This window comes from Manis javanica, chromosome 1 (assembly GCF_040802235.1).
Source record: "Manis javanica isolate MJ-LG chromosome 1, MJ_LKY, whole genome shotgun sequence".
Lineage (NCBI taxonomy): Eukaryota > Metazoa > Chordata > Mammalia > Pholidota > Manidae > Manis > Manis javanica.
The window spans coordinates 165,924,974-165,943,699 of record NC_133156.1 but is presented as its reverse complement, the minus strand read 5'-3'; the positions used below and the strand labels follow the sequence as shown (position 1 = coordinate 165,943,699).

At 49.7% G+C, this 18,726-nt stretch overlaps 1 protein-coding gene across 15 annotated transcripts in view; it reads right to left on the bottom strand.

Annotated features, from left to right (window-relative positions):
• Positions 1–17,598, bottom strand: part of BCL2L11 (BCL2 like 11) — a 75,694-nt gene extending 58,096 nt beyond the window's left edge. For 2 of the 15 annotated variants that reach the window (XR_012133154.1, XR_005056958.2), the window contains exons 1-3: positions 9,478–17,594; positions 7,764–8,960; positions 6,539–6,933 (exon numbers count right to left, since the gene is read on the bottom strand). Coding sequence is in view for 10 of the 15 variants with exons in the window: in XM_037002150.2 (XP_036858045.1) it covers positions 6,539–6,933; positions 7,764–8,032 (664 nt within the window). In the remaining 5 variants the exon portion in view is untranslated. The other 13 variants (XR_012133142.1, XM_073240730.1, XR_012133161.1 and 10 more) reach the window with 12 other exon arrangements.
• Between the last annotated feature and the right edge of the window lie 1,128 nt (positions 17,599–18,726).

Here is an 18,726-nt window from a genome sequence, read left to right as displayed (position 1 = left end):
AAAGAATAACCATGATCTACACCTCACCCCTTACACACTTATTAACTTGACACGAATCTTAGATCTGAATGCAAAACTCTAAAGCTCTTAGGAAAAAGAAAAAAACTAACTGAAAATCTTTGGGACCCTGGGCTTGGTGAAGAGTTCTTACACTAGACACCAAAAACAGCCACAAAAGTAAAAACTGATAAACTGGACTTCATCAAAATTATAAACTTCTGAAAAGGACAAAACGGACAAGTTACAGATTGGGAGAAAATATCTGCAAATCACACAGATCTGACAAAGGCCTGAAACCAAAAGTAAAAAAATACCCATCAAATTAGAAAATAAGCAGACAGGAAAAGCCATTTCACTGATGAGGGTATACAGATGCAAATGAACACACGCAACAATAGCCAACATTGTCAGCCATAAAGGAGCTCCAAATTAAAACTACAATGAATATCATTACACATGTGTCAGAATAAAAATTAAAATAAAGAGTAAGGATGAAATATATAGTAGTAACACCAATGCTGGCTAAGATATGGAGAAACCCAATCTCTCATACATTGCTAATGGGAACATAAAATGGTATAGTCACTTTGACAAACAGTTGAGCATTTCCTTAAAAAACTAAAACTAGTGTATGATCCAACAATTGTACTTCTGGGCATCTATTCCAGAGGAATAAAAACTCATGGTTAGACAGCCTGTGTAGGACTGTTCACAGTAGCAGTTCATTGTCCTGGTGAAGCTGCAGGGTCCTGTCACCTGATTGGAGGCATTACCAGGAAGCTGAGCCATCAGCCTTCAAGCGGCAGCTGCCCGAAGATGTACCAGGGGACAGTGTGACGTGCAATGCAGGCTGGCAAACCCTCCTCAAGTGCTAGCTGGGTCAGATCCCTGCCACAATCTTCAAACAACCCATATATCCTTCAACAGGTCAAGAAACTGTTTTACCCATACTGTGGACTACTCCTCAGCAATAAAAAACAACTATTGAAACACCCAACATTCTGGATGCATCTCCAGGGAATTATGCCCAGTGAAAGAGCCAATCTCAAAAGGTCACTCAAAGAGTATGATTCTATTTATATAGCCTACCGGACAGGAGAGAAGTAGAGATATATAGAAAAGATGAGTGGGTATCAGGGGTTAGGGAGCACGAGGGGTGTGGATATAAAAAGGAAATCTGAGAATCCTTGGGATGTTGTACACCTTTCTTGAATGTAGTGGTAGTCACACAAATCTACTCATTTAGTAAAACTGCACAGAAATAGACATTCATACACAAAATGGAGTGCATGAGGAACTGTGAAATCTGAGTAAGGTAGCTGGGTTCTATTAATGCCATTTGCTGGTTGCAATATCATACTATTATGCAAGATGATGCCATTGTGGGAAACTGGATAAAGGGCATATAGGATCTCTCTGTATAATTTCTTGCAACTGCATGTGAATCTGTCATTACCTCAAAATAGGAAGTTTAAAAAAAAAACAAAATTAAAAACTATTAATTCCTAACCTTTCCTTGGAATCAGTAAAGAAAGTTTCCCTTCTCTTTTATCATTTCTTACCCCTACTCAGGACCTACCAAGTGTACCTGTTTTTCTGGGCTTCCAAACCAGTGAACCTGGGGCTTGAAGTCCAGAACTGGGTGGGCCTTCAACAAAGGCTCTATGGAGAGGATCCAGGGCAGCCAGGAGCTGCCTGAGGAAACAAATCACTCCACCTTCCACTTTTTCAAAGCCCACAAATACCATGGAATTTAAAGAGGTAACACAAAACTGATACTCATTTGCCTACAGAACATTACCTACAAAGCTCACTGAATGTTTAAGATGTTTAGAAGATGAAGTCAATTACTTTCACTCTCCTAAGTCAACAAAAGCAACCAAAGGAATAAGTTCCATGGAAATTATGTAGTTTGACTGGGAAGAGTGGAGTGTGGCTTGATAAGACTCCAGTGCACACTTCAACTCCTCTACCTGCGAGGCCAGCCCATCCAGTTAAGACAGCCTGCCAGCCACAGGTCCAAATGAACATTTTTCTACTAACCATGCTTAAAAAAGTTAAAATAAATTGGTAAAATTAATGATAAAAATGTTCTTTAATGGCCAACAAGCACATGAAAAGATGCACAATGTAACTAATTATTAGGGAAACACAAATCGAAACTACAATGAGCGATCCCCTCATACCCACTAGGTGGGCTACTACCAGAAACCAGAAACTATTGGTGATCATGTAGAGAAACTGGAAACCTTATGCACTATTGGTGGGAGTGTCAAATGATGTAGCCACTATGGAAAACAGAATGGAGGTTCCTCAAAAATGTAAAAATAGAACTACTGTATGATCCTGCAATTCCACTTCTGGGCTTAAATTTCCAAAACTGAAAGCAGATGTCAAAGAATTATCTGCACACCCATATTCACAGCAATATTCACAGCAGCCAAGAAACGGAAGCAACCCAAGTGTCCACTGAGGGATGAATGGGCATACAAAACGTATATGTGAATAATCAAGTACTCTTCAGCCTTAAAAAGAAAGGAAATTCTGACATGCACTACAACATGGATGAACCTTGAGGACACTATGCGAAAAAAGTAAGCCAGTCACAAAAAGATGGTGTGATTCCATTTACATGTGGTACCTAGGATAATGAGAATCCTAAGACAGATAAAACGCAGGTTGCCAGGAGCTGGGAGGAGAAATGGGGAGTTACTGTTTCATGGGTACAGAGTTTCAGTTTTGCAAGACAAAAAAGTTCTGGGTGAACAATGTAGACATACTTAATACTACTGTGTAATACTACAGTTGAAATTGTTTAAGATGGTAAATTTTATGTCTTTTACCACAATAAAAACAGTATTTTCCTTAACTCAGTATATTCAAAGCATGTAATTAATGTGAAAATGACTAAGATATTTTATGTTCTTTTCGATGTGCTCTCTTCAAATGTCAGTGTTGATTTGACTACCAACGGCACATCTCAACTTGGACTAGCCCCATTTGAGGTACTCAGTATCCACATGTGGCTTCCCTACTGGGCCTGTGCTGAGCTAGACCTGACCTGTCACCTCTGCGTGACAAACCATACAAGCTAGACCCCAATAAGTAAGAATATTTGGGGGAGGATGCTGGGTGTTTTTCTTGCTACCAGATCTTTTTTTTTTTTTTAAGATCTCTTTTCCACCTGTAAATATTTTTTTTTGGTATCATTAATCTACAATTACAGAAAGAACATTATGTTTACTAGGTTCCCCCCTTCATCAAGTCCCCCCTCCACATACCCCTTCGCAGTCATTGTCCATCTGCGTATAAGATGCTGTAAAATCACTACTTGTCTTCTCTGTGTTACGCAGCCCTCCCCATGCCCCCCACGCACTATACATGCTACCAGATCTTTTTTTGAAATCTTTTTTGTTCTAGCTCTTTCCACGGAAAGGCTAGTGGACAAAGCTCAAATGAATAAGCGTTCCTCATTGTCAGGCCCTCCTCATTAGGATTTGCAGGACATCATGCCTCCCCTCAGAGAGCTCACAATCTAGAAGAGGGGTCAGACAATTACCAGCTAGAAAAGGAACATGCACAAGACACTGGGGTGTGCAAAGAACCATACAACTCCCACCCATGCACTCTGATGTGCCAGGAAACAAGTACAAAGTGTATATCACTTATTAACATGAGAGTTAATAACTGGCATTCACCCATATCCTGACCTTTCTCAACTCATATTTCCAGTGCATCAGTTATTCACTGAGAGATCATTTGTCAAGTTAAACCTCCCAGGGTGTAAGGAGACTAAAATTTGGTAAAAGTGAAAAAACTATCTCTCATAGATAAATAAGATATTCTTTGAATGTAGCTCCAGGAAATTCAGGGACATGGAGGAAAACATGAAAGTCTCTAGTACAAACATCTGACAGCTATAGACAGATTAGATTAGATAGATAGATAGATAGATAGATAGATAGATAGATAGATAGATAGATAGATAGATAAATATGTGTGTATAGATTTATATATAAATTAATAAGAATTTAGTTGCTTATTAGAACAAAGATGCAAGAAGAAAACTGCAAGATATGCTGTTCTCTACCCTAAATTGCTGAGCAGAAAACTATTTTGTGGATGAAGGAGCAGGAGCCCCCGGCTAAGGAGAACCTCCTTATAACCTTGCATTTGTGTTTCACTTGTTGAAACCATCATAAAGACTTCTTTGTGGAAAATATATTTTGTAATAAATTATCAAAAGCCTCATTCAAGATCGTAATGGATACAGCTGAGTAAGGAATACTAAACATGGCCCCAAAGAGAAGAGAACCAAAAGTTATCAACTCAGCATATTTCAGTTGTCTTCAGGTCCTGAACTATTAATAAGAACAGCCAGGGAAAAAAGTTATGGACTACAAAGATCGTCGGTTTTATTCTTCAGTTTAATGAAGTATATCTAAGTCCCCTCCTCCTGTCAGCAATTCCCTCCTCCCTCCCACCCCAAACAAATCTCCCAAGAACTGAATACCGGAAACTTACCTTGGTGCATTAATATCAGACCAACTCCTTAAAACTATCATATATGTCTATGTATTAAACTCTTGAGTTATGATACCAACCTACTGGGATGTAGTTAATACTAAAAAATTACACCTCAGGCTCTATGACTCTACTTCACAGGTAAAACTGTAACTTCTCTTAATAATTTAAGGTGTGATCTCTAGAGCTCTTCATTACCTCAAGCAACAGGTGCTTACCTTACAGTTAGCTTACAAAATACTACGTCACCAAAAAAAGCACATATGCCCATCTCTACATGAAAAAATACATGAACTCACCTCACTATTCCTGATTAAGAGGGATGGAGAAACTATTTCTGTAGAGACTTATTTGTAGGTGTGCAGTGAGAAACTGCAACAGCGTCCAAAGGATCCTTCAAACACATAGGTTTTTAAAACATACACATCATAAGGCCCTGTTGACTCACTGAATAAGCAAGAATCCTGTTGGTTCATACATTCGGGAGCATTTTCACAGGCAGAAAAACATTTGCAAGCTTCTAAGAACTTCTAAGGCTGAAATGAGCTCTGAAAGCAGTAGTGATAGCAAAAGCTTACGTAACAGTGACAGTAAGGCTTCCAGCTCCTTTCACTAAGGAGGTCGCTAATGAAGTATCTCTCAGCATTTAGCAGGAGATGCACAGCCCACGTGCATATAGCTACTGGTGTTTTGCTGTTTCTGCCTACCATTTCCAGGTATGCCCGATCTCCAAAAAGTGACCACTTCTGCGGTTCTTTCTAACTCTGCAGCATGGGAATAGAACTACATGGTTAACCTCTGAAGTTAATGAAGACAGAGACCTACAGTATTTGCAAACACAAGATCTGTCTTTGTGTTCCAGCAGACAAGTGTCTTAGTTGGATGACTCGCTCAGTTAGCCTTTGGCACAGTAAGTGTGACCTGTGATTTAATTGCATCTGTACTGGGTTTCTTAAATCGGTAACACTGCCAATTTACTTAGAGCTCTTTAATGCAGGAAGGGCTAGTCTGGACAAATGGTACACAAAATTCTGGTGAATCCTGATCAAAACAGGAACCTTTCCCATTAGTGGGGAAGAGTGATTTGAACCAACAGACTCACGCCCTTACCAGGGTTGCCAGAACTACACATACTCAAAAATCACAAGCCAGAGGCTCAAGGTCAAATCAAGCCTGCAAGTATCTTTATATGGCTTATACGGAGCTTTCAAAGTTCTAAGCTACCAGTGTTTCAGCGGCAGGATATTTGGCATCAAAATCCACTCTTGGGTCACCTTGCACTACAAGAAAACCTACCACTCTGAGCCCACACCCTCACAGCCACAACAGGGGGCAGATCGAATGTAGGAGCACATGCTCTTGGATCTGCTGTAATCCCCACGGGCTCAGTTCCCTCACTGATTGCACTGCCAGGTTTTTCTGGGCATTTATGTTTGCCTCTCCTGGTTCAGACCCTAAAACTGTCTTTCATCCATGACTTCAAAACCCACAATCCAAACTAATTACTACTATGTTCAAACCCTCTGAGAAAGCAAAATAAGCCCAAAAAAGAATCTGAAAACAAACCATTTTCATGGTTCTATGTTGGTACTAGATGAACTAGTTCACTTTTTTTAAAGTGCCATTTTTTAAAATGATTGTTTCACCTCTTTCTGCACACTTTTGGTTTCGCATTATTCAAGTTTGTACCGTGACCGAGTCCCTTTCAAGTGGACAAAACCCTGGTGGTTAGAACATGCCAGAGTTACACGTTTAATGAAGGTGGCAGGGATTTCAGCTTTATTGCCCAACAGGCTAGCACTTGGCCCTCAATTCATCATGGCCACAAAACGTGGAAACATTTTGAAAAAATGTTGGTTTGATGCTTTATTTGATTCTTCCTCTATTCTCCTACCATGAACATGGCATACATCGACAGAAGAGTTCTAAAAAGGGGCTTTAAGAAACCCCATAGCCCTTAAACAGATACTCAACCAACCACACGCCAACTGCCTCTTACCCGGGTATTGCTTACCCATTGCACTGAGATAGTGGTTGAAGGCCTGGCAAGGAGGACTTGGGGTTTGTGTTGATTTGTCACAACTCATGGGTGCCGGGCTCCTGTCTGTGTCAAAAGAGAAATACCCACTGGAGGACCGGGACAGCAGAGAGGATCTTCTCACAAAGATGAAAAGCGGGGATCTGGTAGCAAAAGGGCCAGGGCTGGCCGGTGGGGCCAGCGGGCCCTGAGGGCTGCCTTGGGGGCAGCGGTCCCCTCCACCTTCGGGATTACCTTGCGGCTCTGTCTGTAAAGGGATGAGGGCCCCAGGCCTGAGCTGAGGCGGCCTCTCTGCAGGCTGCAATTGTCCACCTTCTCTGTCACACTCAGAGCTTACATCGGAAGGTTGCTTGGCCATTTGGTCTTTTTTTCTGCAAATAAGATACAAACCAGATTATCTTAAGCAAAATAGTAATTATAGCGAATAACTCAATTAGCTAACGTTCACCTACTCGTGGAAAATGCTTGGAGTTCATACCAAATACTCTCTGGTCTGACAATCTTCCAAATCAGAACAAAATACACCTAAAATAACAAAGGTATCATTACCTTGGGGGGAGGGGCCTAAACTTCCTGCCACCAACAAAATACAGAAAACAACGTCAATTACTTGTGGAATTGCTGCACTCGCACACGTTTTGAGAGAAGCTACTTGTCTGGAATCTATTCGCAGGTGCTCTTTGCTCGAGGCTGACCTGAGTAAGTCAGAAACTCCCAGCGGGCGCTGACTCCCCGGGAGCCGACCCGACGCTGGAGCCCAGGAGCGGGCGCGGGCGCAGCGACTGCAGGCGGCTGGCCGCGCTCCCTGCTCCGGCCCCATTGTTCTGCCGAAAGTGCTGAGGGCAGCAAGTCTGGGGAAGGTTTGGCAAGGGCCGTCAGTCGTAGTAAGTGCGTCACAATAGAGTTTGTAACTCGGCGCGGCCGGGCTCGGCTCCGGCGCTGCCCGCGCGCGGTCTCCGGTTCCCGGCCCGCCAGCCCCTCCTCCTACGGGGGCCGCGCGCCGCACCCGACCGCACAGAACTTGTCCCAAGTGCACCCGCACTGTTCGGTGCACACCTCCAAATTGGGAGGAAGGGGGTACCCGACGCCGTCTCCTGCAAAGTCCACAAGTAACTCGGCACGTTACTTGTGGCGATCCCCAGGCGCGCGGCTCCTTCACCCACAGATCCTCCCCTCGGATGGCAATCAGGCCGAAACTCACGTCCTCCCCTTCCCTTCCAGGCGTCGCGTTCGGACCCGAGCCCTGCGGCGGCCGGCCCGCGCCCTCCGCCGACCCGTAGCCCCCGGACCGTCGCCACGAAGGCAGCGCAGGAGACAAAGCCCGGGACTCGCGTTCAGTGCCCCCGGGGCAGCGCTGAGCCTGCAACTGGCCGCCGGCCCGCTGCCGCGCTCCTCCAGGGAGCCGAGAACTCCGCGCGCCGCGCTTCTGGCCCGCGCAGCCCCGGCCGCAGCTGCCGCCGCCGGGAACATCCTCCGCCTCCTCCCGCTCCTCCCCTCGCGCACTGCGCCCTCCGCCGCCGGCACCGCCGACCTCCCCGCGCCGCTGGCGCCGGGTGCCCGCGCTCCCAATTGGCTCGCGCGCGATCGCTCCGCGCGACAGCCAATTGCCGGCGGCGGCGGGGGCGGCGCCTACGGGTCAGCCGCCAAAGGCGAGGCGATTGTTGACAAACTCGCCTCGGAACACCGCTCCGGCTGCGGCGGCGGCAGCGGCGGGAGCCTCCGAGACTTCGGCGGCCTCGGCGCTGCCCAGGCTGCCCCGCCCCGCACCGGTGCCCGCGCGCTTCAGCGGCTCCCGCCACCCCAAAGGGCTGGTCACCTGGAAACAAAGCAGGACCCGCTCCCGCCCCGCGCCTGCAGAGCTATCCCCAGACCCGTCCTGGCCGCTGGCCGCCGGCCTCCGCCCAGGCTTGTTGGTTTGAGGACCACAAGCTGCTCCCTCCACAGTTGCAGCACCCATCCTTCTTCAACTTTCTCCGTTTCTTCCTGTGCGCTGCGGACCCGCACCTAACCTAAGCGGCCACCCGCACGCATATCCGCGCGCTCCCGTGGCTGCCGCAGGCAACAAACGCTCCCCACACCCCAGCCCCCGCGTCCGGAGGGCCTCCCACTGCTCGATCCGACGCTGAGTAACAGGCCCCCGAGGGCACGGCAGTGCCAGCCAGCACTTCCAGTGGGTCGAGGTGCGCTCGGGCACGCCCGAGTCGTTAAGACAGCTCGGCCCCACGGACGGAGCAGATTCTGCTGTCCGAGGCTGGTCCACCGCGTGGCCCCGGCGGTCGGAGAAGGCACTCGGTGTCTTGCTGTCTACTGATCGTGAGGCTGGCCTCGCCCGCAGACCGGGCGGGGTCCCCAGACACGTCCGAGAGAGCGAACGCAGCAGCTGCCCCGAAACCTCGGCCTGAATGAGTAAAAGGAACCAAGTCTAGCCAGTTACATCGCCAACACAGTTCCGCAAATCCTCCGCTGCGGGCCCGCGCATCCGAGAAAAACCAATACGGAAACCCGCTTATACCGCGCGGCCGCTACTCTAGGGCCCCCGGGACCGGCGAGCGGCGAGACTTTCCGGCCCGACCGCGGAACGGGGCCCCAGTTCCTGGGATAACGCGGAGAGGACGCGAGCCTCTTCCAAGCCGGCCCTAAGGCGCCTCGCCGCTCCCGGACACTAGATCGCGGCGCGAGCTGCACTTGGGCCAAGTGCCCGCAGCCTCGGCGCAAAACGACCCCTCCCCAAAGGGGACCTGCCGGGGGAAAGAACCCGACCTGCACTGATCACCGCCTCCTGCCGGGCGACTAGCGGGACGGGTACGGCGTCTCTGACTGCACGTGCGCGGGAAGCGGGCAGAAGGTGGAGCCCTGCTGGTTCCGCGGCTGTCTTCATCTACCCGGCCCACTCCTCAGGATTCAGAGGTTTTTACCTTGCGTTTCTCAGTTCGAGAGTCAGAGTCAGACATTGGGGGGACGAGAGCCAGGGGAAGGGCGCCGAGGCGGTGGCGGCGGGAGAGAGGCAAACCGAGCAGCCCGAGGCGATGCTGGTCGCAGTGGGGCAGGGTGCTCAGGGTTGCTGCGAGAATCCCGTGGCGGTGGTGGCGGCGACGCGGCGCAGAGTGCTACTACAAGACGGGAACCTGAAGGCTGCGCGGAGCGAAGTGAAACCTGCGCGGCCCCGCAGCCCCGCTCGGCCTGGGGGCCCGCGCCCGCGCCCAATCACCGTGGGCTCCGCCCCCGCGAGGTCCCGCCCCGACAGGCGGGCAGGCAAGCTCCTCCCCCGCGGCGCCAGGGCTGCAGGCGCGTGCAGGCTCCGGCAGGTAGAGGCGGTGGTGCCTCGCCAGGTTACCCCTGTGCGCGCCGCCGGGCATGTTTACTGGAGTGAATGGGCTGTGGGCGGCTGGCGCACCCCTCCCCCCAACAATGTACTGTCGCCTCTTCTCTGTCCAGCCGCGGCCCCGTCGCGCGCGTGGAACACAGGGGGCGCTGCGGGCACACTGAGCCCGCCCGACCGCTACCGCCCGCGGAAAGCTTCGGGAGGCGCCCCTGACCCAGGATCGGCTACGGGACTTTCTCAGCCCCCTGGGGCAGGCGCGGGGGTGGGGCGGAGGGAGTCTGGGTTAATGAAAGGTTGAGCAGGGGGTCTCTGGCCTCTGCACCCTCCAAGAGTCCCTCTTGGGACCCTGATCTGCAGGTTGCTCCTCTTCTCGCCCTAGCCTCACGCGGTACTCTTAGGTGCCCTGCTCAGGCCGCCCCGCTGGGGCACTTAGTTTTTCTCCCGCGCCAAACGGGAGCCCCTAAGAGGCGGAGCCCGTAGTGGGGAGGTCGAGAAAAAGGCCAGAAACGATCCTCGGAGACATCTTTTCGGCAGCCTGGGTGCGAGACAGGAATTGAGTGTACGATGAGCAGGTAAAAAAGGAAAATGAAAAAACCGGAAAAAAATCATTTTAAGAAAAAAAAAAGAAAGGACAGAGAAGAATCGTGGCCTCCAGGTGAGGGAGAAGGTGGTGCCTCTGCTAGGTTGGGATCCTTGATTTGTCGGGCGACGAGAACTATCCAGGAAATGCCCCCCTCGAAGCTGAGACTAGTGAACGCGGTGCATCCGAGTCGGGCCGCGCAGGCAGAGGGCTGTCTGGGAAGGGCAATACCCCCAACCGCTTCCCCGCGCACCCCAGACTCTCCGCCTTGGAGTCCGCTGCTCCACTGCCACTCATTCCCGAGCCATCAAACTCCGTCGCGGCCCCGGCCCTCTTCTGGGTCCGCACCCCCTTCTGCCCTCCCAGTGCGAGCTCTGAGGCCGCAACCCATCCCTGCGCTCCCCGGGCTTTGAGATGGCCGCGGCCGGGGAGTGGGGGCAACGACCGCCGGGAGAAGGGACATCTCGCCACGGAAGAGTCCAGGCTAGACGGATTAAAGAAACTCAGTTTAGAGGCCGCCCTAACCGCACCTCGGAAAGGAGAAGGGTCCCCGGTGCACAGAAGCAAGTCGGCGAGGCGCTGTCCTGCAGTCTGGCCACCCTGGTCAGTTTTCGCGCTTCGTAACAGATGTAGGACGTCAATGTGACAGCACAGCCCCAGGCTCAAGTCTTTTCAGAGCATCTTCCAGCTAGTGCCGAGTGGAGCGAAGGAGGCCAGGGGTTCCTGGAGGGGCTCGAGGACGCGCACCCGGCTCCGCCCGGAGATTTCGCTGCAGGAGGGAAGGGGCCTGGCCGTGGACGCGTCGAAGTGAAGGCAAAGCCGGAGGTCTACCCAGACAGCGGCTGGGCGCTCGCGACAGCGATTTTGGATGGCGGCCGCAGGCGAACTCTGCGCCTTAGCTGCCCGGCGTGGTACCCGAGGTGAACGACCGAACCTCCTGCGCCCTCTCGCAGCTACAAGCCCGCCGCGCGCCCGGTGCTCCGCAGGCAGGGACCGGAAAGAACCACGCAGAAGCAAGCCCTGGTGGCTGTCGTCTGCTCCGAAGCACCTCCGCCGCCCCCGCGTCCTCCGCTGTAGCGGACACTTTAAAAGACGAAGACGTCGGGGACCCCGGCCGGCCCAACGCTCTAATTTTGGGGCACAAACAAGGAGGTCGGCTCAGAGGCTACTGTTCCTGCAGTATTGTGCTGGGGACTCCGCCGAGCGCCCCGAGTCGGGTGACCGTGAGCTCCGCCCGCCCTCTCCCTCCGCGTTCGGAGGCCCTCCAGAAACTGGGCCCAAGCAACTCCTGCCTCCGCTGCGAGGTGTGCAGAGGGAGGAAAGGGGAATGGCTTGCCTTGAGAGAGGACCAAGAGCCAAGTCGTGCCGCGGAGATCTGAGAATAGGGAAATCCAAGACCCTTGTGGGGACCAACAGGCGTAGCTGCTGTGGTCTCCCCAAGTTCCGAAACCAACTTCTTACAGCTTATCGCCTGGACAGCCTCCCGTACCCTGCAAGCAGCGGGGGCGCTTTCTCATCGCTTAATTTATTAAACTTGGTACACTTTTCTAAAGAAGAGATTACAAATTTTTTTGCGATAAATGTTTTCTGTGCGTAGTCCTGCTGTCCGGAAGCCGCCTGCTGGGAGGACAAGCCAGGGTGCACGCTCTGCGGAGAGCAAGGCTCGCCCTCTCCTTTCCTCGCCCGTGCGCTTCCTCGCGGAGCCCAGGAGGATCTGCTTCACTGGAAAAGTATCGTTTGCTGAACGGAACGTTTGCCCGCGGGTGTGATTTTTTATGCTTTTTTTTTTTTCACCCAGCACCACAGTTTTTCAAAATCATTTGGAATCTGGGTCACCGCCGACAGCGGAGACCCCTCGCAACACCCAGGCATGGGGCGCGCCCGCAGCGGGGCCCACTCTGCCTTAAGGGGCCTGGAAGCCTACGCTACGAGAGGTCGTGCCAGGACAGGCGGGTTTACTGGAACAGGATAAAGGGAGCAGCCGCCTGGCTCCCTTCCCCAACAGGCTGTGGTTCGCTTCGCTGGCCTCGGCGGGGCACCGCTTGGCGACCCGAGCCCCCGAAGTCGCGCGGCTGAGCGCATATTGGCCGGGCCGGGGCCCTAGACCAGGCGGCAGAGCAGCGAGCGTCGTGACAGCTGCGCGCGGGCCACCACCCTTCCCGCCACGCCCGCTATAACTTGGCTCCCAGCTTGGGCCTCTGAGACCGCGTCCTTTCCCGCGCCAGGGGCTGCAGCGGTGCTGGGTAGAAGGCCCACGAGGCCTACGGGTTGGTAATTCCGGCGATCGGTGCATGGAGGCTGGTGTTAAAGGCGGAGGAGATCACCCTCAGCGCATCATCCTTCACCGAGTCGCACAAATCCAGCAACTGCAAAACACGACACAGCAGGCGCAGGTCAGATGCCGGCTCACTCAGCAGTCTGGCTGCCATGGCCTTAGGCCCTCCCGCAAGCACCCACACACCCCGTGTCTGCAGAAACTAGTTTCCCTTTGGATTTCCTAGGACCCAGGAAGGTAGAAGCCCTTGGTCATGAATAACCCTGCAAGCTTTTTTCATCTTAGAAATTCCTAATTTCGTGGCACCTAGCCGGACAAAAACCCGCTTTTTCCGTAAATGGGTGGGGATGGACTCCAAATTAGCTGGGAAGCTCCAGGTCTACATCTGAGAATTCATGGACATTCCTCTTCCTTCCACTCTCCTCCAGTCCCCTCCCTTTCCCTCCACTCCACCTCCGGAGTGCCTGGGGTGCCCCCCTCTGGCGCGCAGAGGCAACGAAACAGGAAGACCATCAGAACAGGTGAACCAGTGGAGACCTGCCCAGTTTCTCCCTGAACCAGTGCCTTCCCATCCCTGGCAGCAGGCCAAGGTTCCTGAGACACTTACAAGGGGGCGCGGGGGGCACCAGGCATTGCCACTTGGCGCACCATCCTCCTGGCTGCTACGGAAAGCGGACCAGGAGTAAAAGTTAATGTGAACACCAAGGAACCAGGCAGATGCCCTCGGTGAACGGTGACAACCATTGGAGGACACAGATAAGCCATCCCAGCCTCAGGGAGGGGAAGATGCAGGCCAACCATGTTGGAGGAAAGAGTCACTAAAAATAGTTTTTCTAAACTCAACAACAGGGTAGATGGATGCTTTCCTTCCCCATAACCAGCTACACACTTTACTCCTCCACTTTTCCAGTTTTCAGCCAGTCACAAATTTCTTTCACTTACCAACTTACATTTGGCCCCCAGGTTTTCAGTATTTTATCTTCATAGTTTTAAAACCGTCCTTTAACACTGGCCCCACGTTTGCCCTCACAGTGGTGGTCCTAATGGAGCTGTACTAATGCTGTTCAGCCCACAGTTCCTTTGCTGCCTGCCACAGTGCCATTTCAGGAGTTCAGAGACATGAGAGGCGGTCCCCAAAATGAGAGTGGGGCGTAGGGGAAAAGCATGAATTTTCATAATCCAACAAACCAGGTGCCTTTGAAATGTGCTTTATCACATCAGTAATTTCTAATTAAAAACTTCATTCTTTACACACTGTGGTTAGGCAGACTCAAATCAGTACTGAAAAGACTTTGATCATATTCGCAAGATGTGCTATGATGAACTTTCACTGACCAAGATTTCGAAGTTTGTAATTAATACTCTTGACAAATCCCTGACTAATCTGTCAACTCTCAGCGTCTTTAACCACGCAGCTCAAAACCGTTACATGTATATGAGTCCTTAAGTCTGCCACATGTAGTAATATCATTATTCAAAATAATTCTTCTCTCGGGTTTTATTATGAAACCCAACCAATTTTTGTCACATATTCAACACTGGGGGAAATGGAATTATTCGAATGAGTATGGTGTGGAAGCCAGTATGGGTTTACTTTGTCTGCTGCTGAACACAGAATAAGGGCCTAGAGATAGAAATTACAGGAGGCAGATTTCTAGTCAACATTTTTACAATTTGACAAGAAAGATAGATTTAAAAAAGATAGGAATCCAATGGCCAGAGAAGAGGGTTTCCTTACTTGTAACTGTTCATAAGTGACCTCTCCAAGGACACTGTAAAGACGAATGCTGTATTGACAGAGAAGGCCATTTGTTGACTGCTAAGATTCTTTCTAAACCTAAATTTCCGGGTCTGCCTCAAATCCTCTGTGTCCCTTTCTCCATTTGTCACAGACTGCAACAGGAAACACAAAACAATTAGTGTCTAGATCCAAGGCTCAGGCGTCCTTCCTAATATGATGACTTAGACTCTGGCTGCCTCCCCGGCCCCTGCCTGTGAGGATGATCACTGGCGGATGTTTGTGGAGTCATCCCCTACATCAAAGACCATGCTGGGCACTGCATGCCGCAGACACAGGCCTCCTACATCATGGAGCTGGGAGGTCTAAAGACTCCTTACAGATATGATATCCTTAATACAAAAGAAACTTAGGTGGCTAATCTAGCATGTATCATACAGTTACAGTGTCTCTTGTTACCAGGGGCCCTAAAGGACTAAGCAAATTACTATTAAACTTATGTTTTATTACCAAACATATGCCTCCAAGTATTAAAATGGCCCATTTTGTAGTGGCCCCCATCTTGCCGCTATGTGACCCAACTGTGCTAAGCAAAGCACTCCAAGCCTACCCATTTCTTTACAAAGAAAATTCACCAGCTTTTGAAAACACACCAATGAAGGGATGCCTTTTAAAAATAAGAGAGCATAGACAAGTTGTAAATTCTTGCAGAAATTTTTTGAAAGGACAGACCCAAAGCATGGGGGGTATTGCTCTAAAAGCAGTAAGAACATGAGATCTGGAGCTATCCAGTGAGGGAGGTTTGAGAATATCTACTTTAAAGACATCAGCCCTTGAAGGACAGTGTGTAGATAAGTTAATATGTGGATTTTCAGGGGGAAATTTATAACATCAGTTTGTCTTCCCACCCCCCACTTAGTTTTCAGTGGGTTCTCCCTTTTCCTCTTCTATTTGACTCTCCCTGCATTTTCCTTAGTCCAGTTGGGAGACTAAGATAACCTACGATTGGCAGTGACTAAACTGTACAGCCTTCTACACAAACCCTATTTTCCACATGTTGGTGTTAATTCCATTGGTCAAGGTACCCAGTACACATGCAGGAACACCTCACCTGAGACTCTGGGCAAAAGGTTTTCCTGCCTCTTTGGTGTCCCCCACCTCTGCCCAGCACCAGGTGACTTACTGCTGTTCTGTCAGGTCCCTTACCCTAGTCTGAAAAGTCCCTCAACTAGCCACTTCCTGGTTTGGGCACTGGGAGTCTTCTTCTCCATCCTTTGACTCAGCACTGACTTGTGACATGCCTTGACCAAAAAGAATGTGGAGAAAGTGATTCTTCCAGAGCTCAGGCCTTCAGAGACCTTGCAGTGCCCCCTCTCCCTCCTGAGACCACTGGCCATGCAGAAGCCCCACTGAGCCTGCTGGAGGATGCCAAAGACCAGGGGGAGAAGGACCAAGGGACCTCAGCCAACAGATAGGCTCACTGCCAGATGTGCGGGTGACCCCTTAGGCCTTATGAACTCCAGGGACTGTAACCACAGGACTGATCCTACCTAAGACTAGCCAGAGAGCTGCCCAGGCAGCCTACCCACAAAACTGCCAGAAATAAGCAATTGGTTTCTTAAGCCACTAAGTTTTAGGATGGTATGTTATATGGCAGGAGGTAACTAAAACAGATAGCTCCCTTTAAAAACCTATGATTGCCATGTACTGGGGTCATCTTCAGCCACACTTCTTCCCTCTTAACTTAGTTATCTGAAGACAATTCTGTAATTATACAATTAGAACAGTTAACAGTGAGGTATACCTGACTGATAGGCTTAACTGAAAAAGAATTTCAGTCCTAAAAATGTAGTTTATAAAACTCAATGATTGTCCAGTTGGTGGGGTATCTGGGAGAGATTGGAATGGTGGGCTGGAAGGTCCCACTGCAGATCGCCCCCCAACCCCACCACCACTTCCTTGATCCAGCTGAGAAGGCAAATCACCAGGACTTGCCTTACAACCATCCACCATGTCTTTGTCACCTCTATGAGGGGATTTAATTTCCCACAAAAATATTCAGTATAATCAAAGTGTCACAGATGAAGGAAGAAGGCAAAAAATACTTACAACAAGGGATCCCAGTCTTGTAAAGGCTTAGGTTCTTTTGCACTGTAGAAGAGTGAAACAAATGGGGCCTGATCAGAGGTAGCTGATGTCACATTTATGACTTTGCTTCATGGAGACTGCAGTATCTCCCTACTCCCAGAGATCTCTTACACAAGGATGGCCAATGGGTTCATCTCCAAGGCCTGGAGTCTGCCTACTATAGAGGGCAGATGAGACATCTGGCCTCAGAAGTGGCTGGATGGGGGCGTGAGCCCGTTGTATGAAGTTCACATGCTACATGAAGGTCACACGCTATGTGAAGGTCACACATTATGCTTGCCCCCTTATTCAGACTTTCACCAAGTTCTTTAGTTTCTTGCCTCACAAGATCACCTTCCTTGAGTATTGCTTTGATCTGATTATTCTTCTTCCCCAAAGGCTGGGAACTTCCACTTGCTTCTCAGATTAAAATAAAATTATTGGTTACGAACTTGGGTCCTTCGGTGGCAATTGACTTATTGAGTTCCCACACTTCGTTTCTTCATCCACAACTCAAGCACAGTTTGCATTTTTCTACCTGGGCCAAGGAAATTTACCTTGCCTTCCACCTGATGGTCTTCACTGTGTCTACTGAATTGCCACATTTACCATCCTCCCTTGTTTGGCACACTGTAACTTAATTAGGTCTCTTTCCAGCTTCCTGTTCTTGGTTACAGGTTTATTGCCTAGTACAGCCATCCCGAAATAGTCACTGTGTTAGCTGACAGAACATCAACAGGTCGTTTAACTTGATGGAACCTCAGTTTCTTCATCTGTAGAAAGGGATGGTATCTCTCTCTTTGGGTTTTGTAAGGATTAAATTAAATAATTCATATGTAATAACAATATGTTTACAACTCAGCATTACTGACTCTGTCACAGATAATAGATACTAGATATTAGTATAGATAATAGATATTAATTCTATCCCATTTGTTTTCCTGTCACTTTTATTGTCCCTGAACATCTGGCTCTTACCTGTATATCTATATGACTGTAGTGTGTGTGTGCACATCTATTTTCAGTTTGAAAGTTTCCATCTGTCTCTTCCTTATAGTTTCAATTTCTTTGCTGAGACTTCTATTTTTCATTTGTTTCCAGTGTGTTCCTAATTGTTCACAGAGCATTTTTTTGATGGCTACCTTAAAGCTGTCAGATAATTCTAACATCTCTATCATCTCAATGTCAGTATCTATTAATTGTCATTTTTTCTTCCAGTTTAAGATCTTTCTCATTCTTGGTATAAAGCATGCTTTTCTATTGGAATTTGGACATTTTGGACATTACACTGTGGAACTTCAGTTCTTACTCAGATCTTTGGTTTTAACTGGCCTCCTCTGACAGAGCTCTGGAAGCATCAGGCAGAGAGAGAATATATCATTTTGAGTGCTTATTAAAATCCCTTCCAAAACTCTCTCGGGTCAGTAAGGAGGTGTCAGGCTGCAGGAGAATACACTCGCTCCTGGCAGGTGGCGTGATGCTGTCTGGGATCCCTCACTGCCTGCCTGGGGACGGCAGTGGCAGAGTGGGCACCCTGTCACACTGAGACCCCTCTGGCTTTGGCTTCCCAGAGGAGCACAGCCAGGACCAGGAGCTTCTGCACATCAGCCTCACCAGCAGTCTACAGAACAGCCTCCTGTGTCTAAGCTGTCCTGGAGGAAATGACACCCTGCCTCACAAAAGGGCACTATGCCCATTGGAGAAATATTGATTTTAAGAAATGATACTTTGGAACACATATTTCAGGACATCTGGACTCTTTATGTGTAAAACACAAAGAATCCTAGCTGTTCCTACATGCTTTCTTCCCACATAGATGCTCCTCAGATTAAGTGCTTGCAGTAGGAGAGCCAGGTAGAACATGATCAGCATATCATGGGGATGAGAGAGGGAAACGTTTATCTGAGAAGCAGCCCCCCGGATGCCTGGAAAAGCAGGGTGATGGGTTTGCAGTGCATACTCTCACAAAAACACACCAGGGAGCCAGCTGTGGAACGAGGCTCCACCATTCTCTAGCCCTCTGACTGTAGGCAGATACCTTGCCTGACCCTGTTTCCTCACATGAGCAATGATGTACTACATGTGTCCTAAAGGTGTTTGGCGAGTATGCCCTTCCTGGTAC